This window comes from Mesitornis unicolor, unplaced genomic scaffold (genome assembly GCF_000695765.1).
Source record: "Mesitornis unicolor isolate BGI_N332 unplaced genomic scaffold, ASM69576v1 scaffold2445, whole genome shotgun sequence".
In the NCBI taxonomy this organism is placed as follows: Eukaryota; Metazoa; Chordata; class Aves; order Mesitornithiformes; family Mesitornithidae; genus Mesitornis; species Mesitornis unicolor.
The window spans coordinates 104,257-127,461 of record NW_010187329.1 but is presented as its reverse complement, the minus strand read 5'-3'; the positions used below and the strand labels follow the sequence as shown (position 1 = coordinate 127,461).

Here is a 23,205-nt window from a genome sequence, read left to right as displayed (position 1 = left end):
CTCAGCCCAGGCCCCTCAGCTGGAGGCAACGCTACCTCTTCTCATGCCTTCCCAGTGGAAGCTCAGGTTCTTTGGGCAGCAGCCAGTTCTTCAGGTCAGTGAAATAATGATTCAAGCCTTCAACAGGCCAGAGGTTTGTCTTTCTTTTTTCTGCTGCCTGGGTTTTTATTTCTACCTCAATTTACACGTCCCAGCCTGGTCAGTTTGCTGCAGACTGCAGCCACATATTGTTTAAGAAAGCTGATGCATTTCTAATTGAGAAACCTCTGAGATTTTTCTTCTCCTCCTGTCAGACAGAGATGGCTTTTATCCAGTTGACTGCTTTACAGTGCCTTTATCCTTTGCTGGCTTGAAAACATTTCAGATAGTTTCTATTGTTTTATAGACCCTGTAGCTAAAAAACCAAGCTGTGTAAAAACATCTGTACATAGCTGTGCAATAGGCTACAGACATGTAGGGTAATAAGGCATGATTGCATTCATTGTAGCATTTGCTCCACTGGATAATCAAATAGAAGCATTCCAGTTGCACACAGGATATGTAAGAGTAGAGGAAGGAAATGAAGGACAGTTGCCTACTGTACTTTTACATTTCTTTTGTCTTGCAGCTGCCAAGACTAAATGCAATTTTGAGAGCAAGTTTTAAATAACGTAGAGATGAGATTTTGCTAGTGATAACCAAGAAAACAGCATTGGGTGCAAAAAAAAATTCCTCTCCCCATCCCTAAGAAGAAAGCTTGACCTTGTGCTGATTTTCATTGGGTTTTTATTTTGCTTTTCAGCTTTGGTTAACCATCTGGTAACATGACCTCGTATAATACCAAACCTACTTTGCAGGGTGTCTGGTCCTGGAAGGATTATGCTACACCAAGTGCACTGAATAGATTAAAAGTCAGTTTAAGTCCCTGGAATGCTCTTGGTTTTTATTTGACAGTTCTCCCAATTTCACTGCCTCAGCACAAGCTCCAAGCCTTTCAGTTGTGATTGTGCTATACATAATGCAAATAGGAGTTGGGCATGTAACAGGACTTTGTACCACAGAGAATCTTCCCAGTGTTTGCCGATGTGCTGGAGGTGTAGTGTGCGCAAGCACAAGCTCATTTTGTGGCTGTAAGTGTTGATGGCAGATGATCTAGGAGAGGTGATGAAATTTTGAGCTGACCTAAGAATGCATAGACCATGGTTTGCCATCACATGTTAGAAAGAAGCACCTCCACTTTGTTGACAAAATCAGTGTTTTACTGGAACATCCCGCTTCATAGTTACATTTGCACTGTATTTTGCTCAGCAGAATGATCAGTGGTCACAGCTGTATTTCAACAGCTAAAAATACGGTCTTATTTTTAGAGGTTCTGTCCCACGCTTGAGTAATGGTTACAATGCAGCAAACTATAAGTGATGTAATTGTATTTAATAGTTTCCTGACTGCACGCTGATCAGCTGTGACTGTTTTGTGCTACAGTTGTAAATGAAGAAGTGAATAAATGTTACCAACTTGGAGGTCTCAGCTAGGCCATCAGAAGTGGTGTAAGTGGCAGAAAACAGGTAGTAATCATCTCAACTGACTGACTCTCTTACTCCACTGGAGATTGTGTCCAAAGATAAGATGGTGACTTCATAATTTGCTAACAATTTATGTATTTGGGATAATTTTGGTCATCTTTTGGCCTCACCATAGAGCATCTGGCGTGGAGATAATGCTCAGCTGAGGACTGGCCTGCTGAATCAGCAAATTCACATTTCTCTGTTGAATGTCCAGAAAATTCGGAACAATTCTTTTAACCTCATTTCTTGGGAAAGTTTGAATGGGTAGAGGTGAGCAAACAGGCCAAACAGATAAAAAGAGATAAAAGAAAGCCAACGTGGTTTCTAGGAAAGGAAGTGAGATCATGGCTCAGTGACTTGTTGGAATTCTCGAAGGCTCTTCCTGCCAGAACAGAGAAGGAGAAGGGGGAGACGCAGTGGACTTCACATTCCTGGCTTTTTCTAAAAGCTTATGATGGAGTTTTGTTGCAGTAGTTAGTGTGTGCTCTTTGGGGTCATGGAACATGGGAAACAACTGTTTTCAGTGGCCTGAAGAATAAGTAGGGAAAACTACTGATAAAAGATCCATTATATTTCTGCCTATTCAAAATTTGTAGTCAGATACTGCAGGGAACAAAGGTTGCCTCTGGGCTTGTGTCCTTTGAGAAATGGGTAGGCTGCTGAGGCCAAAAATAAGATTTGTGGGTTTTCACATTGTAGGGAAGGGAGGAGGCATTAATAATCAACAGTGCTGCTATACAGTGAAAAACTTAGGTTTTGTAGGATCTGTTGGCATTTCAGCTGCCTTGCAGGTTGTGTGGGTTTCTAGCTGGGAAATTACACTGGTCTTCACTAACCCTCAGTGAATACGATGTGGCACTTGTGATCATAGGCTTAACTTTTAGTTTTCTGTTTCCTCTGAGCAATTATTTATTGGTTGAGATAAAGAGAAATTGATCTTCTTTCTTTCTTTCTTTATTTTTGCTTCCTGGTTAGATCAATGCAAAAATATGTGAATATATCTGTGCATTTGTTTGCATTTCTATATCCACTTTTGTGAATGTGTGCACCTGTTGGTAATGCCTATTCTGAAAAAAAATTACCATCTCTAAATGCATGGCAGAGTACTATGAATTGTACATACCTGAATTTGGCCGGATCTTCCTTGTAGAAAATACTGGGGTTTCCTTATCAAGTTCTTGCTAATTTAGATAGGAAAGTGATTGTAGGAGATAGCAAAATTTTAGCCTAATTTTCATTGAGGGGTGTGTATGTATATATATATATATGTATTTATATATAAACTGTCCTTTAAACCCCTCAAAATTTACTGGGACACAGGTGTTCTGCTGTGCACATTTTTAAATTTCAAGTTCAGATCCTATAATCTGCAAGGTGTTTGAATTAGTTTGACAAGTCTTTTTACCTTTTTGATCAGCTGATAGAAATATGTTGAACTTAGTAAAATAAAATAAAATAATAAAAAAAATCCGAGACCCAACCCATCAAATCCCTTTCTCCTTCTGTCCTCTTTCAGCATGATTGGTAGAATGCTAAGGATTTCTGTGTTTGCTTAGCTTGGAATTAGCCTTGTATTTCCACTTTAGTTAGTGGTCATGAGCAGTCAGCAGGTTGAAGATACTTGTTGGTTTTGTGTGGTTGTGTCATACATTTTTGTGTAGCCATTTTGCCTGATCTGTTTGCATTAAGGCTCTGTCTGCCCATAATTAGACTGCTGGGTACACAGTAATGTTCTGCTGAGGATCTACTTGTTGGTTTTAATAATGTCATCCATCAAGCTCGAGCATGTACAGCAATATTTGTGCTGTAGTAGACAAATAGAGTAAACACTGCGGTTATTTATAAGAAAACTGGCCAGTAAGTTAGGAAACTCTGTGTGGGTGTTTTTATTTATTGGAAAGTTAAACTGATGGTCTAAAATGAGTCCATCAGTCTAGTCAGACTTTGTTATTGAAATGAGAGAAAAGTAAAAGACTGAAGTTAGATTTCTGTTTAGAATTTGGATTTTACATCGCTGTTAAACCTGTAGACTTATGTTTTCTGTCTTCTGTGCTCCAGTTTGTCTGTGAGTCAGAGAGAAAATACTATGTCCACCTTGGTTTTATCTGGGTCCTGACTGCACCTCTCTCGCCCTATGTCTTGACTCCTGCTCAGTTCTGGGGAAGTACTGGTGCTCCTTCTCATCCCTTTGATGACCTCTCAGCTGTGTCTGTTTCCTTGGTCTTCAGCAAAGTTCACTGGAGTTGCTCTGTCCTTCCAGGTGGTTTTCCCTGTGATTCTCGCCTGACCTTCTATATCTGGACACACACTTAAGCAGTATTTGAAGTAGAGATGCTTTTCTGAACCTGGGCCTCGGGTCCTGCAACACAAAAATAGTGGTTAGGACTATTGAAGTAAGCACACTGAAGTAAATAAAGCTTTTTGGCATTACACTGAAGTAAAAAAAGACAAAGACCAACATTCTGGAAGTGGGAACTAAGCAAAAGAAGCCAGGAAATGGCTCAATGTGCCTTCTCCAAAGCCAGTGGCAATAATCCTATTGATTTTAGCAAGATTTTTATGAAACCCATGGTGGTTGTGATAGCTGGTACTGTTACATTGAACGTTATACATACTCAGCTTGTTTTCTGTGAATGCCATGAAGCTGTTGATGCCACCATTTAATCGGGTGGCTTTGCTGGGAGATGCATCTCATTACGCAGTAGCTGACAGGACGCTGCTGCCACCGGGCACCAAAGCAGGCTCGTATGAAACCACCCAACCTGCGGAGCTGGGACATACAGCTGTCACCATCACAAATTCTCGCCGTGAGCCCCTTACTGAGCGGGACTTGACAGCTGAAAAAACCCCTGCGAACCGTGGTGCAGACTCAGCACGTCGCTTTCAATCAGGGACACACAGGTTTGGTTCAGAACTGGAAATGGCACCCAGACAGCATACTGGAGTAAAGTGTAAAGCAGTTTCTTGCACTTCCCGGGGGTGTTTTGTTTAGGAAAGCATGAGCCTGGCAGAGTCAGATCTCCCCTTGTTGGTCCTGACACTTTAGCACAAAGACCCGGAGCAATAGGATGAATGCGTGTGCATGGAAATGTCCCGCTGGCTTCTGCAGGATACTGTGACAGTTTCTTTAGTGCTGCCTGCAGGTGCAGCCTCCCCACAAGCCTCACGTGCTGTCATTTCTGAATTCAGACTGAAAATGCCTCGGGACTGGGACTGTGCCTTGACTTGTGTCTGTGAGGCACCAGGGACTGCTCTGGCTGCTGTCAATCATCGCAAGGAGCTCAGCGGTATTCATCCAAATTTGTGTTTTCTTTCACAGGGGCTCGAGTTTGAACACGAGAGATTTCTTTTTATTAAGTGTGAGAAAAGCTCAATCTGTTCTTTTTCTTAGTGAAAACTTCTCTCTAGCTTGTGTTACTTTAAAGCTGACATTTTATTTTTGAGTCATTTAGAGAAAGAGATACTAAAGAAATTAGATTCACTCCATATTAAAAATACCTCCAGCTACATTACCTCTGAAATCAGCTGTTACTTCTCTTCTGTCAGGCTGGTGCTGTGATATGTTTATGTCTGCATAAAGTACAATGTGGGTCCTTCCCTTCCTGTGGGGTCTGTTTGGGAACCCAGAGGAGGGCCCTTTAGGTTAATAGTCATTTTAACCTGGTTTGGGGTGTGTGTGCACTGTGCTTATGTCTGTCTATCCCAATGACAGTCTCTCATAGGTTTTTAGCTCATTGGCCAATTTAAGCCAAATTTGAGGATGTGGATCTTGGGAATTTTAGGCTTTTGGAAGTTTTCTGAAGACTGGGAAGCTGAGTAGAGGAGAAAGCCTTAGGGACCACCTTCAATCTCTTGTTTTTCCATACAAGCTTCTCAGCCCAAGTTCTGACTTAACTCAGCCCTATTAACATTATCAGGCACAAAGTCCAGGTTTGTCAGTTTGCTCAAGTCAGGCAGGCTGTGAGGTTAACTCAGCACTCAGCAAAGAATTAAAACAGAAGGGCTGAACCAAGAGTTGCTTAAATAAGTTTATCAGTGCGTGTGTCGTCTGGCAGCTTGACAAAGTGAAGCCAGGAGCTGAGACAGCCCTGTAAGTCAGGATGTAGGAGTTGTAATTGAGAAGTATCACAGAAGCAATTTGGAAAAGCATCTGTTCAAAGTTTGATTACTGTGAATCATCCCATTCTGCTGGCCTGCTCTGCGAGTCGCCTGGGCTGCTCTGATTTTGCCAAGAGAACAGCTTGACACGCATACAGCGCCTAAAAATAAAATACACTTTAAATATTAACATGTCAAAAGTATAGATTCATTCACTTTTTGAGAGTAACGACTGCTTAGTCATTCTTTAGGAAGATGGAAAGAATTTAATTGAGCGCAGTGGAAGAATGCCATTCACCAGCAGCACAGGTGCTCAGCCATCCCCAAAACCATCCGATTCAGCAAACTGTGCTGAAAATCCCCAGACACTGAGATATTGTTCACGATGCATTGCTGAATGTTGTTGAACGATTGCAGGACTGATTCTTGCCCATAAACCCACCTCTGACCAACACCACACCAGGTTGAGACAGGCATGGCTCTGTGAAGCTCTTGAAACTGGTAAAAGTATCTTTTAATTTATTTGCATAGCTTCATGAGTTTCTTAGTGTTTGCAATTATGAGAGAAAACAACTGGAACTGAATGCTGGACCCTGACTGTTTGCTCTTAAAGCAGATGGTGTTTGGTACAGAGACTCCAAATATTTTTTCTGATTTATTGCCAAGTCTGACCTTGTGTCTTCATTCTGGAAGGGAGATACTGAGGAATTTGAAGGCTCCAGGATCCCTGCTGCTGAATTCCATGTTCCTCTTAGTTTAACAGCCTCATTAAAGGCTCTGATTTGATCTTTTCTTTCATTCCTCTTCATTCTCTCTGATCTCGGGCTCTCTGAAGCAGATGGCTCAGATGAGTTGCAGGGACAAACTGATAAATTCAAAACTGGAAATCACAGAACTCATCTGAAAAAGCAAGATGAAAATAGCCTCAAAGCTGGTGTTGGGACAGATGGAGCTCTCCCCTCTTGTCAAGCAATCCAGCAGGTGAGAGATGGGGGACTCATTTCTATCCTGTGTCGCTCTGCTATGGCCATTGGAGTGACAGACAGTGGTTCACACAGCTCCACAAATGCTGAATCCAGTGCTGTGTCGTCCTGTCGCCTTGGCAGGTTGCCTGTCTTTTGCATATTATAATGCCAATATTTGCGTGCATGTAAGAAGGGAAGATCCTGCTTGGTTCTACAACAGGTTGTAGAAAGGACCAACAGGTTCACCTTTGCAGTGCAGTCTTCATCCAGGTAACAAAATGAGGCCAACAGAAGAGACTCAAATCCAAACACCTTTGAGCTCCAGGCAGAGGTGGCTTTCAAGGACCAGAATCAGGATTTGCAGTTTGGTTTCACACTTGTTAGTGGTTTTTTTTTTTTGAGTTCACAGTCACATATTCCTGTAGTCTCTCAAAAGCATCAGACCTCCTGACTTCTGCTGGATCTGATTCAATTTTGGTGTTAGAAACCCTTGAACCACCTTGTCCTCATGCCTGTCTCTTTTTCTTTCAATAGTCTCTTGTCTCTTTTCCTTTTAATTTTTTCTTTCTTTCTTTTTTGTATCCCACTGATATCCATTGCTTGTTTCCATACCAATTCTAAAACTTGTCCTTTCCTTATGCTCTGTGCCATTTTTTTGCCTACACTAAGGTACAGGCCACCCTGTCTGAATACTTCCATGCCCTCATCAGGCCTTCTTGTAGTCCAGCTCCCATTTTTCCTCAAGTGAACCCACGATGCCAGAAACACATGACCCAGGGCTGTCGATGCATTTTTCTCCAGCAGTGAGTACAGAGTTCATCTTCCCTTCTGATCTTATCTCCTGCCCTCCTTGACCCCTGCCTCCCACAGAAGTGATTCCCTGCTGCTAACGAGATCAAAGTCATGTTTCTTGAAGGCTTCTGGAAAACCCACATTATCTCCATTTGCTGCATTTCTGTCCCCGTCTCCTCTCAATCCCTCATCTCCTCCCATCTGTCTTTTTCCCTTGATCACTAAATTTGAATGATGCCAGGCTTCTATCAATCCCTCCCCAACTGGAGTACTCCTCTCAGATCCACCTAGCTAGTTCTTTCCTCTTGACAGGAGTAGAGCTGTTGTAATATATCTTACTTTGGGTAATTAAACCCGTGTATTTCTATATGTGTGCATGAGCATGGCGACTTTCAGCACTGTGTAATGGTGTCTATAAACAGATGGTGAATTAGCTGCCAGGATTTGGGAGTCTACGTTCAGGAATGGTGGTTTGATTTGGACTAAATATCCAAAGCTTCATATTTAACTAGAGGAATGCAGAAAGAAACTGTGTTTTTGCCTGTTTGAGATCTGTGTTCAGCAGCAGCCCGGGCTCCTGTCGCTGGGGAGTGTTTGGGAGAAGCTCTCAGGAATGTGGCTGTTAGCATATCAAAGTAGAGTAAACATGTAGATGATACCCTGCTTCCTCTGCTCCGGTTAATTAAGCCACTCCTCATGTCATGTTAGATGGAGAGGATTTATTAATGTGCTGTCATCTAGGGAAAGGGAGGAGCCATGTTAATGGCATAGAGGATGTCACGCTGAACAAAGAGCAGATGTCAAATAAACAGGGTATTTCTTTTTATCTCCTTTGCTGAGGTCTTAGATCTCAGTGCTTTATCATAAAAGCTTAGAAAATTGGAGCTAGAAAGAACTTCAGGTGGTCTTTTAATGCATTCCCTTGCTCCAAGGCAAGATCAATGATACCCGTGTCACTCCTGATGGATATCTGCAGTGAGGCTAACCCGTAAACTTGTTTCCAGCTTTCCCTGGCATTTCTAACACTATACCTCTCCTCGAGTATGGTCAGTGTAGTGAATATTTATGCTTGTGATCACAAATCCTTGTTGAATGGCTTTGGAAAGGAGTGTGGTTTTCAAAGATGCCAAAGTCAAACCTTGAGGGCTTTCCAAAGGCTGTCTGCTCTTTGCTGGCATCACACAGTGTTAATAGCCTATCTGGCCTTGGTTAAAGCTCCTTCTAGGCCAAAAAGGTGTTGGAACATCTGTCAGCTTTCTTAATCTCAATGCATTTGGTAACTGAAGCAACCTTTTACTAGACTGAGTCAGGACAAGTGTCCCTACAGTCATGAGAAGTCTCCATCTCTTGGGCTTTTCAACTGCCTGGGCTGCCCCTTCTACACTGGGAGGAGCTCTGCTAGAATCAGTGAATTAGCACACAGTAAATCAATGCAAGGAGCATGAGAATAAGGCTCTTGACATCTTGGAGAATGTCTGTGTGTGAGCATGTTAGAAAATGAGCAGATAAAGGATTCATCCATAAAATTTAGAAAACCACAGGATTCCCAGGAAGCACCAAGGCTCTGCAGAAGGACTGAAATCTAAGGCTGAGAGTTGGCCATACTGGGGAAGAGGTTCCCCATGTTCCAGTAGTCAGAAAAGTATCCCCTATGAAAGGTATTGTGTATTTCATTTATGCTATTAGGACCTTGTGTTCTGAGGAGTGTTACACTATCAGCTCTAGAAACATCACAGCTTGTATGGTTAATATGAGGAGGAGATTTTATTTGTTAGTCTTTCAGGGCGTGTGTAATGAAAATCAAGAGATTCAGAAAGTAACTACGCTTTGTGTTTCAGCTATTTATTTTTCTTGCTGGCCTTTTGGGATTCTGTTGTGTATACTGGAAGTGACAGTGTTTTCAGAGTTACAAGGAAGAAGAGGTTTTACTGGGCACTACAGGACAACAGCGGGTCCTGTAGGGAAGGTGTCCAGCCACAGAGTACACCGAGTTCTGGGAAAGCGTGCTGCATCTCTGCAGGTCGTGCTGCTTTGGAGGCAAGGAACAGAGTTTTATTGAGGTCATGTTGAAGTCTGGGAGAAGGTAGATTCTCCAAAGTAAGAGGAGGATTCTGTGGTGATGGGCACATTTGCAACAAGTTGGCTAAGTACAGAAAGTCAGGGTGTATTGTCACAAGATCTTTCCAGTTATTTGAATGTTGGGTCTTAGCTGACTTTTCTATAAAGCTGGTGTAGTACTTGCCAGTTTCTCAGTGAGGAATATATATGGGAACTTGGATACCAGTTTGAAAACCTTGTATGAAAATGAATGTATGCTGTAGCAGTGGAGGAGTGAACCTCATGGCCAGATCATCTTCTGCCTGTAGGAATGGCATGAGCTTACTAATGCTCAAAAAAATTAGTGCTGGAAACTACTTCCTCCACTACTTTCCTCCACCAGCTAAAAGAAGGAAAGTCTTATACAAAATATACCGTCAGATGGTCCATGGCATCTGAAGCTCTTCCTGTAGAAACACTTGAGTTCAGAATACTGTGACTTGCACTGGGTACAGCACTTGGTATGACTGTTAACATGGTTATGTACCTGGCTGTAGCTGTCTCCCATTGTACTCTAATTCCTGTATTTGTGATTCATAATGAATGTATTGTTTTCAGCGTGGTTTTCATTAAATACAGTGACAATGGCAACAGTTTCTATACGTGAATATTAAACTCTAATGGAAACCATGTTGTTTCTGCAAGATTAACAGAAATTGGCATCTAGATGACTATCCAGCATTAAGCCAAAATTAATCTGTGCCACTAAAATTGCATGTCTGGCTTTGAATTAGCACATTCTCATAAAATGAAGGAACAGGTCACCCTGTTAGGTTCTTCGGGATGATCCCTGTAAACCAGACTTGGAACTGGAGGCTCAGTAGGATGGTGATGGTAACAACTGTGGCTTTTCTGTGTTGTAGATGCTGAAGAGGGTGCTTCCATGGATACTGTTCTTTTTTCACCTGGATATGGCTGACTTCTTGGGACCTCTGTTTATTCAGCTGTTGAACAGGGATTGTGTTATTACCTATCTTGGAGGCAGTGTAGTGGGTACTTCTTTAATGTTTGTTTTAAATTTTGGAACCTTTTCTATGTAGGCTTTATAGAAAGGAAAAGTATTTTTCATTTTCAGGTGTCATAAGCACTGAAAGATCCCCTTGGTGACTGACTTGATGTGTAAATACAGGCAGGGCATCTCTGTCAAACGTATCATTGCAATTGAACGGAAAGGCAGAGCATGAATCACTTTTAGGATTTCCTCATTTTACTTATGTAGGATGTTAAGAGAGGCTACAGGAGTATAATTGATGGCAGTGGGTGAGCTGCACAAATTGAAAATCGTGGGAGGATGAGAAAAACATCAGCTCAACACCAAGCTAGTCATGGTGGGGAATGGGAGGTTTTCTCTGTGCATGTGGATATGCAGGGAGTCTCCATCTGTGCCAAGCAGACTTCAGGACTTCAAGTTTGGCTCCCTTCCCCAGCAGCAAATACATGGAGAAGAGGAAAGCTAGCCAAGTTTTAATCAAGTTAAAGTTCTGTATCCAGAGGTGGCTGGCAAAAGAAGAGATTAAAGTATTAGGAGTGCAATGAAAACAAGACATTAGAGAGTTGAAAGCTGGAGTACCTGGATAAACCACTTGCTGAGTGAATATTCCACAGCCGTCAGAAGGAAGCCCTGGGTGTTTCAAATAGGACGAAATGGGAACCAACGCACCAGAATTTGTCTTCTTCCAGCTTTGGCTATCACTGTGGCAAGTATGTAATATCCTAATGCCTAGCTGAGCTGGTAGGATAAGTGTAATTATTCCCCTTAGAGATATTGCTAGCAGAGGGCTCATTAGCTGGCAGAAAGGCCAGCAGCTGCAAACTGTTTATGTATGACAACTTTTTGGATAAATCTGAGTTTACACAGTTGCCCATGTCCTAAGGTTTGCTGTGGAAGTGCAGATAGCTTGGCGTGTTCAAACCCCAGCACAGAAGTTATGGACTGTAATGATACCATTTCTCGTGAGAGAAGGGAAAAAACCCTCAAACTGGTTAACAGTAAAAATAGTAATTGGCTTTCCTTTCCCTCTACCACCGATGCTTGCGCTTGACCTTTTTTGATATTAAAAACAGATTTGTGATAATTTCTGGCAGTTAGTAATGTCTGGGAAGATAAGAAGAAAGCCCCTGTCTGTGTATTTTCATGAGCACAGGTTAAGTGGTTTTTTCTTTAAAAAAAAATAAATCCAAACCAGTTCAACTTTCTTCCTTGTTTTTCATTTTCACGCACCTGTCTCCCAGACAGGACCAGAAGCCAAATTACCAAATAAGAGGAGCTCCTCTTATATTCTTCCTAGCCTGGCAAAACCACAGCATGCGAGGATTTTTGTGAACATGTCTGAATTGATCAAGTTTCTATTCCAGTTCTGCAGACTTGAAAGGCTCAGATAAAAATTTGGAATTTTAAGAGGCAAACGACAGTTTCCATTCATCCCAATGAAGAAAATAAATCATTTCAATCTAGCTACCAAGGCATTGTACTACTATCATTGTCAGTTAAAGGTGTATTCTCTGCATGTCGGTTATATGGATCATTGTATTGGGTTACAAAAAGGTTGCATTCATATTAATGGTTCAGATATATTTACTAAAGGACTGCATTATGTTTGCAGATGAAAAGCGTATTTGCTATTTATGTAAAATACATTGATCCAAAAGAAAATTACAGTCTTAGGAAATAGTTTGATAGAAAATACATCTTTCAAAAACATTTTTGAGGCAAGCTTTTTCGGGCTTAAAATGCTCTAACAATTTGTTATAACTGGCTTGCTGTTCCAGAATGACTCTTATTAATAAGCACTCAGCAGTTCACGAGTTGGCTTCTTACTGAGTTCACTTCATTTACTGCAAAGGTTTCTGCTGTTCTAGGCTTGAGTTTCCCTGCCCAGCTCACTTCTGTTCCTATATTGTCTGATCCCTGGGCTCCACTACAACAGAAGTTTTAATAATTGGAATAACGAGCTAATTTCAGATGTCTGCCTTTTTAAATTGGTCATTGCAAATATTATAAAATAGCCACACAGGACTCACATGAAGCATTGAACACAACTAATAAAAAGAAGGTGACTAAGAGTCTGTAACTGAGCCACAGTCACTTCTTTTTCAGCCACTAATGGATGTACAAGTCCTTAATCGTTAGTTTTCCACCTTTGAATAATGAGGCTTTGAGCACAGAGCAGTGTTATTGCCAGTTAGGTTCAGTGGGGATTAGAACCACTAAGACTTTACAAAGATTTCAGAAGAATTATCATTTGAGGCAAAGTATTTGACATTTTAATGGATATTTAACCTCTTTTAATATATTGACCCAACTCTAGACTATTTTTGCTACACCACACCTCCCAAACATGGAAATATTGCCCCCTTCCATTTCCAAGTGACAGCAAACATTGACTCAGCCTCATTTTATGAAATTTATCAGGAGTTTCGTACGAATCATTTCAAGCTGAACTGCCCTGCCTGATTGAGCAGGGTCATAGCAACCCATGGTGGGAAGAGCCTGGGCTGGACCAGCTCGGGGGTGAAGGTGAGCTCCAGGGCCCTCACTGGTTTTCCTCTCTCACAGCTGGGGATCGGGATTACCAGCAGCTGATGAACCATCACGCTTTTGTCTCCTGTCACAACACAGTGTGCTCCAGTGGAGAAGCAGCTATGGAGTGGATTAGCAAGTTGGCATGAAGCATCCTTCCTCCCAAGTGCCCTGTTTCGTGTGTGCACGCTGGGAGGGGGTTTAAGAACTCAGAAATGCACAGAGGCACAAATCTAAAGAAGCAGAGGATTGGCTGAGTCACCTAATTGTTCCTTTTAATTTCTAGCTTCTGAGACTCAAATATTCAATTTTTGCTCCTCTTTAAGCAAAATCTCGCAGTTCCTCTTAATCTCAGACCTTCTGCTATTGGTTTCACAACAAACTAACATTTTCTCAAATGGTATTTTCCTTCTGCCAAAAGGATTCCCAGAAATTGCTGATTCAAAGTAAGATTGGAAAGAAAAGCCTGGATTGGTGAGGATATTGTTATTTGTAAGTCACCATAAGGGTACATGGTAGCAGATATAAATAGGGAGAAATATCTACTTCCCTTTCAGAAATCAACCAGGAATCTTTTGTGATCTTTAAAAAAAACCCCAGAAGGCAGGTTCATAGCCCAAGACACACTACAGACACTTACAGGTGTGTGGACTAAGGTTGTGATCTCTTAAAGCAACATATTGCTTCCTGAGCAATTCCTTGGCATCCTTATGCCTATTCTGCGAGTAAAAAGCAAGTCAGTTTAAGAAGAGTGCTGAAATCCAGCCTTCTATAGGCATTGATTAAAAAAGATTAGATCTTAATTTAATTTTTGTGTGTGGTATGAATCTGGCCTTCTACAGGCAGCACTTTTAAAGTGAGTGAGTGCTGGTGTCTGATTTCTGCACTGCCTCCACTTTCTGCTGCTGATGCTGAATTAAAAAGCTATCGCCCATCCCTTCATTCCATCGCAAATCCCCCTGGCAACAAATATCCATATCCACATTGTTGTCAAAACTCATCAAAACAGAACCGGTCTAAAGTTTTACACCGTTTGCTCCCTGATAAACACAGCTTTGTCAACTCTGACAGCAGAAGAGGAAAATAAAGAGATCGTATCTCCATTGCATGGCTGTGGTCTACTCATTAGAGGCAGCTACATCCTAGCTACCCCTCTGTGAGAACAGGATTACAATGAGGAATTACATTTCTTGTTTTCTGTTAACTGTATCTGCTGTGAAAAAAATGAATGGCATTTTGGAAGGTCTTTACATTTTGACTTCTTCCAGTGGCAGGATGAACTCGGCATTTAGGTTGCTGCATGCTCTCTGGAAATCTTGTTTTGTGTGCACACCTGAACTGTTTGTGTAGCTTTTGAGAGGTGCTGTTCGCTGGGAGGACTTGCATAAAGACATCCCTAGGCTCTATCTCTGTCTTTAACCTTTATGTATAACTCCCAGTGGCTTAACTGTGGTTTCTAGGTGACAAATGAAATCAAATCTCATCAGGAAATTGTCCTGTGCGTGGTGGGTGATGCCATCACAACATTTCCAAGTACAGTTGCACTTTCTGCGTGGGGCAGTCTGGATGCAGGAAGGGCATATGAGGACTATTGGTTTCCATAGCAGAATTTCCATGTCATAACTTCCAAATTCCTTTTTGACTGCAGCCTACAACCGTTTGTGGTGCCCACACAAACAGGGCTAGAGAGCACTGTGCAATTGTCCGTGGGATCAAATCCTAAATTCCACTAAGTCATAGAAGACTTCTGCCACCTACATTGGCCTTGTGACTCACCATCAGGAGCATGCCAGCTTTTCTGACTCTGCCACTCTTACTTTCTTTAGGTATGAAACTAAGGGAAAACATCAGATGTTTTCAGGGTCTCTGCTTTTATTGTTTTATTCCTTCTCCCCAACTTTATTCTGAAAATGGGAAGAACTCTGTTTAAATGCTTGTTAAAGCTACTTCACTGCATCTGCTAACATTGTAGTAGGGGGCATTAATAGACAAGCTTAGATGAATTTTTCAGTTGTTTAAATGTATTTTCCAACAAAAGCAGTGGTGATGAGTGTGTTGAACTTGTTTCCTGTCTGACAAAACTCTAGACCAATTTTTCAGTAGGATGAGGAACAAAATACTCAGATGATTTTGTGTGTGAACTGCTCTAATATTTTTCATACTGGATTCGTGTTTTATCATTCTGGTTGAGTTAGTGCTGTACGTTTTGAGTAAATGGGCTGTTTCACTGATTCTGATGGGAACATTCTCTGTGCTTCTGTTGCAGGAATTGCTTACCTGGGAGGTGTCTGCAGTGCCAAGAGAAAGTGTGTCCTTGCTGAAGACAATGGTCTCAATCTGGCTTTTACAATTGCACATGAACTTGGGCACAAGTAAGAACTTGTCCTTCTGTTTCTTTCTCTAATGGTGCCACTGTAGCCTACTTTTATTTAAAGCCATACAAGTAAAATTACCAGTGTGGCACATTTGTTATGATTTCATAAATCTAGTAGATTGATAAAGGAGGCTTATGTGAATATTCATTTCAGCACACATAAATCTTTCTATTTGACCGCTCCCCTATTTTCCACTCAATGTTTTGATTTTGAGTAACACAAAAGAGACCTCATTCTGTTAAATGATTGGTGCTAGTAGTTAGAGACTAATTCTGCTTTTATTTATGCTGTAGAATATGTCCACAAAAAAGACATCAACTTCAAAATCTTTGGATTTTAATAGTTAAATACTTGGATAATGGTTTCATCTCTACATGTGAAGTAATCTGCTGTGGCTGAAATTGTAAACATCAGTATTTTGGAAATGCCCTTAAGCAGTATTATTTGATCAACAGAAAGAAATCAGAGAACTTGATTTATCAGCTCAATCACAGCTAACTAACACGCTTTAAATACTGACTGGAAAAAATAGCAAAGAACGTGATAATTTTTAGGCAAACAGAAATTTGCAGAATGAGATTACTTGGTACTTTCTACAGGGGACTTTGAAGACTTTTTAAAACTGTCTGTAAATATCCCATGGACAGAAGAGAACAAAATTGATTGGAAGAGTCACTTACTGCATGGTCTTAGTGCAGTTAATGAGTTAACCCAAAGGTCAGCATCCACTTTCCCTGCTTTCCAGGCTAAGTGTAATAAGCACTTACTCATAGTACTTACGAGCTTTTTTCCCTTTCCATTGACATCACTCTGCTTGCACCGTGTCACAGTTACACTGGGTAAGGTACAGAATTAGACCAGGAAGAAATTTATACGGGGGCAAGGGCTGTGCCCATGGGATTTTCCTTCCTTTAGCCTCTCTGTTCCTTCAGTAAGAAACCCTGCACAAGTTTTGTCTGTACCCTTCTGAACTCCCATTTATGTGTCTGTTGTATCTTCCTTTCCTACAGTAACAAGTGTTTGACAGCTAAGTCAGAGCCAATGAATCATGTTCAGATTCTGGCCAGTCTCACTCCATGACAAGTAATTATTTTATGGCAACGTATTTCAAAGTTGCATGGAGGATATTTAGGTTACTACCAAAAATGACAAGACGAAAATGTTTCTCCTGTTCACCCTTCAGTGACACTGAAGGCAGCTGAGCCAAACCGAGGGTGGTTTCAGCAGAAATGAAGGACATTTGGTTTTGGTTTTAGTTAAATTACATGCCAAGATGTTAAACTGAGCCTAAACTTAATAGCAAATTAACCTGTGGGTAGTGTTAAGGGAAATTCAGCACTCATCTTTGGATGGGCCAAGAGCAGGAGGGAAAAATACTTGAGCTGCAGAAAATCCAGCTGTGTAGAAGAGTGAGACTGCTCTGCCCTGGTGTTTGCCAAGTTTCCCAGCAGAGCTGTCAAGCTTCCTTCTAATAATGCCTTGCAAAAAATCCACAACATAAATAGGGATGTAATGCTTTCGGATATAGCTTTCCATCTCTGCAGAAAATAGCACACTCCATTTTCTTTTTGAAGTGCAGGTTTGGTGGTAAGATCATGATGTCCTTTCTTTGCTGGTTTTCTTTCTTTGCTTCTGTGTTGAAAAACTGTTTCAAGAGGTGGGTATGAGATGTTAAAAGGGGTTGACAGAGGGTGGCTTGGGTTCAGTACTCGGGAGGGTTTGGACAGTGAGTGTGCTATCGTGCAGAGAACCTTCTGCTTCAGGAGAGTCGTAGGTCCCATTTTGGGGAGAGATGGAGAGCTTAAATGAAGATTGCAGGTGAAGAAGGACAAATGACAGAGAGGACTGCATTTCCTAACAGAGCTGACTCATCATGGAATCGTCCCTTTGTAGTCATCCACCAGTGGCCTAGTGACTTATTTCAAATTCTGATCAATTTACTGGTGCCCTTCTAGCCTTGAAGTCAACAGGAGTCTTTTCATTGACCTTACTAGGTGCCAGGTCTCTCCTGATACTTCTGGTTTTGAACTTCAACAGGGTGCTCCGACCAGTCCGGTTTCAACACATCTTGTGCAAATAGAAAGATTGTTTGCACACTTTACCTACAAGTTTTTAAGTGAAATGTAAGGAAACCCATTACAGAGGCAAAAACAAAGAAGCTGACATGAGCTTCAGGTTTAAAAATAAAAACCAAGGAAAACTAGATGCAATTTTCTTAATTAAGAAGATTTCCAATCAAATCTTACATCCATAGTGGCAAAAATATAAATTTTGGAGAGTAATAGTTGTGAGCTTTATTGAAGGCTGATTTCCTTGTGAGTGTAGAAAAGCTGAGATTTATTACTTCTTGCCCTAAGACTAACTAATGTCTGTGGAGATCACAAGCCCCGTTTGGCGTTCACAGATAGTTTCTGATGTAGACTTTGGAAAAAGTGAATGAATTACTAATTGATGTGTCAGAGTCCTAATCTGCCTCTGGTGTCATTTGGACTCACCTCAAAAAACCAGCATTATGGACAGCTGCACTGTGAAAACATGGAGACATCATTAAGTAGGTCCATTAGGGTGATGCTTATAAGTCCTATGAAAGTTCATCTTCAGGTTTAATATATAGAGTTATTGCATGTGGAGGTGAGTGACACAACTGTTGTATTTATATCTTCAAATCTGGAGTGATAATTTAGATCCATGGACACAAAGGGAGCATCCATTTGTATTTAGATACAATTTTTCCTACAAAGATTTCAGGAGAAAAATTCTGTTGTTACAAAACTGATTATGTGATGAGGCTGTAAATCATAAACTTCTTCCCATACAAGGAGGGACTCTCAGCAAGTATTGTTTCTTTATTCAGCATGGTCAATAGTGGATGTCTTTTAAAATAACACACTTGAATGTAACCACATTTAGTTGATTTTTATCCAGGGATTGCTGTGGAGTACTGTGTTCTGACCTACACAAAAGGGAAGACACTGAGATCACAGTGGTCCCTGAAGTCTTAAAAATGTACAAGTACAAGATCTTCATATTATAAACAGCTTAATAGGCTGAACACATTTTTACTCTCATATTTACTCATTTTCCCCTCAGACAAGCAGGGCAACTCCATCAGTAAGAGCTTGAAAATGCCCTACTGTTGTCAACAGGATCCTGAATGGTGCTTCCCTCCTCCTCCATGAACTGCACCAGTGTGAAGTTGATCTGAGATTCATACCCCAAAGACCACCCTGAACAACTGTAACTTTCAGAAAAAGAACGCCCCTTTCTCCTCCCCTGCTTCTCCTTTTTGCCTACAGCAGTGACATTGTTACCATTTTCAAGTCATTCTCCAAAGAAAAAGGCAAATAAGTTTTTTAAACAAAAGCTGGGATTCATCCTTATATCCGTTATCCCCGAAATGAAGTGGGTGGGCTGTAGCCAGTGGTTTTTCAGGACAACAATGCCAGCTTTGTTGCCATTCCTGTTTCTTTCAGCAGCCTCAGTTTTCCTGTTGTGGGATGGAGGGAGGGAAAGTTCCCATTCATGAGCAGGCAGAACCTGGCACTGCCTCGATGGTGAGAGCGCAGCCGGAGGTGGTATGGCTGGAAGCCACGCCATGTCAGATGCTCTTAAGAAAGTGAATCAAAATCAACTGACAATAAGTAAGATGCGGTCTGATGCCAGCAGTCTGAAACCGCATGGCGTCAAACTTGAAGCTGAAAGAGTTGAGGAGAAAAACAAGCCAAAAGGTAAAAAGCCTAAAAAGTGCACAAACCAAATAGCTCTGGGTTTGGAATCAGTCAAGAGAGGAGTTTAGAACCAGCAGGTTTCTGTCCAGTATGATTATTTGCTTTAGATGTTAATTATTGATAGATGTAATTTGGTTAAAATTACTTTAGGGTGCAGAATTATTTGCTGCATAATTAACTATGGCCTTTCTGGTGTGCCTTAAGCAATGGTGGCATTGCAGGTGAGGGAGAAGCACTCTGGATGTTTCTTTTGTGGCTTGGTATTTATGCTGATAGAGTTGTGAGTAAACTTACTGCCTCCCTGATCTGTCTAGTGCAGCACCCAGCAGAGAGATCCTGTCACACCAATGGTTGTAAAGCAGAGTGTGAAAATATTGCAGGTTGACGGGAAACGTGTCTTGAGCAGATTCAAAAGGTATAGAAAAATGTCCTGTGACAACTTACACCGGCAAAGCCAGGTCAATGTGGTGCAGGCATACAAGCTTAATTCCTAAGAACCAAGCAGGAAATTAACAGTCTCCCTTCTCCCTTACCCTGCAATTTATCAAGATTTGGTCATAATGCATTTTAAAAATGAAAAGTTTCATGTGAAAGCTGAGGACCACCTGAAGCTGTTTGGAAAGGAAAAAACCAAACAACCCTCTCTGTCTTTTATAGAGCAGCTCACCATAGTCCCGCCTTGAGCACACGGCTCTACCAATGTAGGCAGCTGAGTGTAGTTTATATCCTGGCTGACTTTAAATATTAACCCTATTTTTCAAAAAAGTTCCCATCTGGGCTTCTTTTTCTGCTCTGTATTGCTTTTTTGACTATCTGCATTGCAATGATGGCAAATGTGAGGATTTCTTCATAGCATTTGTAAAGAGCTGGTTTTTAGAAGTATGAGCAAAAGAACCAGGAGGATCCTAAAGTGTTACAGTGCTGACAGCGAGATCAGTCACAGAAATAAAGGCAGACCTTGCAAGCGCTGTCTGAAGTGTAGCAGAGCCATGAGTTAGCCCCACATTTATCAGGCAGGTTCTGCCTGACCTGAATTTCTGTGGAATGTTTTTCTTCATCGCTATTGCAAAAGTACTCCCATTAATTGCCAGGAAGCAATCTGTCCCCAGATTACTTCTTACCTCCCAAAAGGCATTAAAAACAACATTACTAAAATTGCAGAATCAAACATGTGGAAACAGCAAAGTCTCAGTTTCAGGGTTATCTGGATAACTTCAATTCTACCTCTAGTTCCTCTGTCCTGCAAATAAGGCCAAACTTTTATGCATAGGGTAGTATTTCAGCATGGAGTTAAAGACTGCAGTTTAACACATGCCAACAGGCATCTCATTCACTCCTGTGCATGAATGTTTTACCAGAGAGAGACCTTGTAAAGAGATGCCCGTCCTGAGGGTAGGATCCATTTTCGTGATGGCTCAGGGATGCAGCCTGTGGCTGACGGGATCCATCTTGTGACTGGATACACCTCACCAGTGGCACTGCTGCCAGTTTAGATGTAGATTCTGTCTCGTCGTGGAGAGCTGTGGTGCTCTGTAAAACCCTGAGTGGCTGCTTGACCACGCTTTGAAAGGGGATGTGTTGGTATTCACATGTCTGCAGTTGTAGGGGTTGAAAATCAAGGTCGGTTGGATCCCAGGGAGGACTGGAACCAGAGGCAATCCCATACAAGCTTTACTCTGAGCTCAGGTACTGGTCACTGTGTTGCTACGCCAAGACTTCCTGAGTAGCTGGGTAGTTTGATTTGGGCAGTTACTGCCCCAGCAATATTGTACTGGTGCCAGCACTCTCCATTTAAATCTCACAAGAGTACATCTCTCTTCCAGTACATTGCAGGCGCAGGATTCCTGGGAGTGACGGACTGCCATGTAGACGTATCCCGAGGCTGGCCAAAAATTCTGGCAAGAGTCCGTACCCACCCTGGAGCTGCTAATTTTATTTTCTGCCATTTGTGTTGTAAATCTGTTGTGGAATGTTTCTCTCTGTTCCCAGGCTCCCTTTTCTTGTTCCCCTCCTCCCAGGTTTCATTCTTCTTCCACAGATAATTGCAAGCACATTTTCACAGTTAAGTTGCCCTTCTCTGTACAACTCCAAAAGGACATAATGGAACACTGCCTATTTCATCATGTAAGTTCGTACATCAGCGTGGGTATGATCTAGTCAAAGTAATTATTTAGTAATGTAATCTGGTTTTGAGGAGGAACTAGGTATAGCCTGGAATTTCAGGACATGCTGCTTCCACTTTTGGTACACACTGTTTTAGGCAAAAAAAAATATTTTGTACCTCAGTAACTTGACATTAGTAGCAAGCTTTCAGAAATCTGTGTCCTTAGGAAGCAGAGATCAAAGACAGATATAGATTAAATATATGTAAGTAACAAATACAAACAGTGCAGATTTCTGCAAGCATGGGTGGTTTGACCTGAGGAAGAGGTAGTGATGGGACACCACTAAACCTGCCTTCTCTCATGAGTGGCTTTTCTCACCCTTGTATCTTCCAAGTTTGATGGTTTATTTCCAGTATTGGAGTGTAATCACATTGGAACTGGGCGTGGGAATGTCTACCTCCCACTGCTTTCTGGCCTCCCGTGGCAAGCATTAGTGTGGTTCTGGGCAAGGGTTTCTATGGATTTACTCTACGCTTTGTGAAGGATGTCTGTGTAATCCCTAGTGAAGCAACATTCTCTTGCAGTCTCTCTAATTTCTTTGTTTTTGAGCATCTTGTACAGCTTTACTTAACATAATAAAACTGCACCAAACAGGCAAACGACAGTCATTTAGAAAGTCCCAGACAACACTATTTTTGTTTAATCAATAGCTTTGTGGCTTTGCCAACTACGTCTTTCTTTTTCAAGGCTTATTCTGCTGAGTAAGCCAAGGCCACGTTAAACAGCTGGGCCGGAATGATTTGGCAAATCTTGCCTATGCTTCCTGCTACAAGGGTTCTGGTTTCATACTTCATTGGCTTTGCTGGCAACAGCCTTGTGCACCTAGTGACCCAAAACATAGGAACGGGACAAATCCCCATTGTGCAACCTCTGCAATACACACCAACACAGGAAATATTAGGTTTGCAAGTGCCATTTACCAAACAATCATTTGTTTTTCTACACGGGCAGCAATCTAGCTGAAATATTTACTTTTCCACTAGCAGCTGGGTTCCTATAGGCTGTAACCCACGCTGTCTGCCTGGCCTGCTGGGTTCAACAGGTTCCAGGTGAAAATGACTGCAGAGCTGAGGAAGGTGATAAATCCCAGGCTGTCACTTGGAAAAGCCTTCGGTAGTAACTCAGCAGCAGCAACGCCAGTGGAAATGTTGTTGCATCTCAAAATGTGGCTTCCTTTACCGTTATGTCAGTGGAAGGCTGCGCTGCAGTGGAACACGGTTGGCTGCCCCTTGGCCAACAGTTGCGTTGGGGAATAAAATTCAGCAAAAAGAGTTTACTAGACAGATGAAGTAAAGAGGCCTTCTTTGTTCTCACTGATCCCTTTCCATTTGCAAAATCCTCCCTACATCAGATGCTGGGCCTCTTTCCATCGCTGAATCCAACCCAGCAGGGAGTTTTGTCATCTGTGTCTTTACTTGAACCTCAGTTTCCAAAAAAAGAGAACAATAATCCGCAGTTTTCTGAGTTTTCTTCTTCTGTTCTTGTTTAGGTAAAACAAATCAAAGCAAAAGGAGTCTGATGATAATTGCTTGTTCTCACTGTGTCATCTTTGCTTGGAAAGTTTCCTTCCTGCTGGGGTCTAATTAGCTCAGGGTGTTGAGCCTGAAAAATGAGTATTTTTTTGCTATACATTCGTTCTCTGTTCCACAGTCCACTGAGACAGTAATTTTGTACACTACATCTTATCCCCATCAGGGACAGTTTGACCTTTCAGAAATTTCTGATAAAGAAATGCTCCCTAGAAACAGTTTGCTTCTTAGTCTGGGTAGTCGTTATGCTTTGGGAAAATATCTCCTTCAAAGGAAAAGCACAGCTTCCTTTCTTCCTCTCGAAAACACAACCACTAGCACCTTTCAACGGGTAAATTCTTTCCTGGTTAGTGCTTTCTTTATCTCAAGTAAAGGTGCTTGCTATGTAACAT

The 23,205-nt window shown here is 41.6% G+C and overlaps 1 protein-coding gene across 1 annotated transcript in view; it reads left to right on the top strand.

The window, feature by feature from the left end:
• The window catches only part of ADAMTS17 (ADAM metallopeptidase with thrombospondin type 1 motif, 17), a 158,806-nt gene that overhangs the window by 39,229 nt on the left and 96,372 nt on the right, over positions 1–23,205 (top strand). The window contains exon 6 of the mRNA XM_010185394.1: positions 15,283–15,388. Coding sequence (XP_010183696.1) covers positions 15,283–15,388 — 106 coding nt within the window. The remainder of the gene's footprint in view (positions 1–15,282; positions 15,389–23,205) is intronic.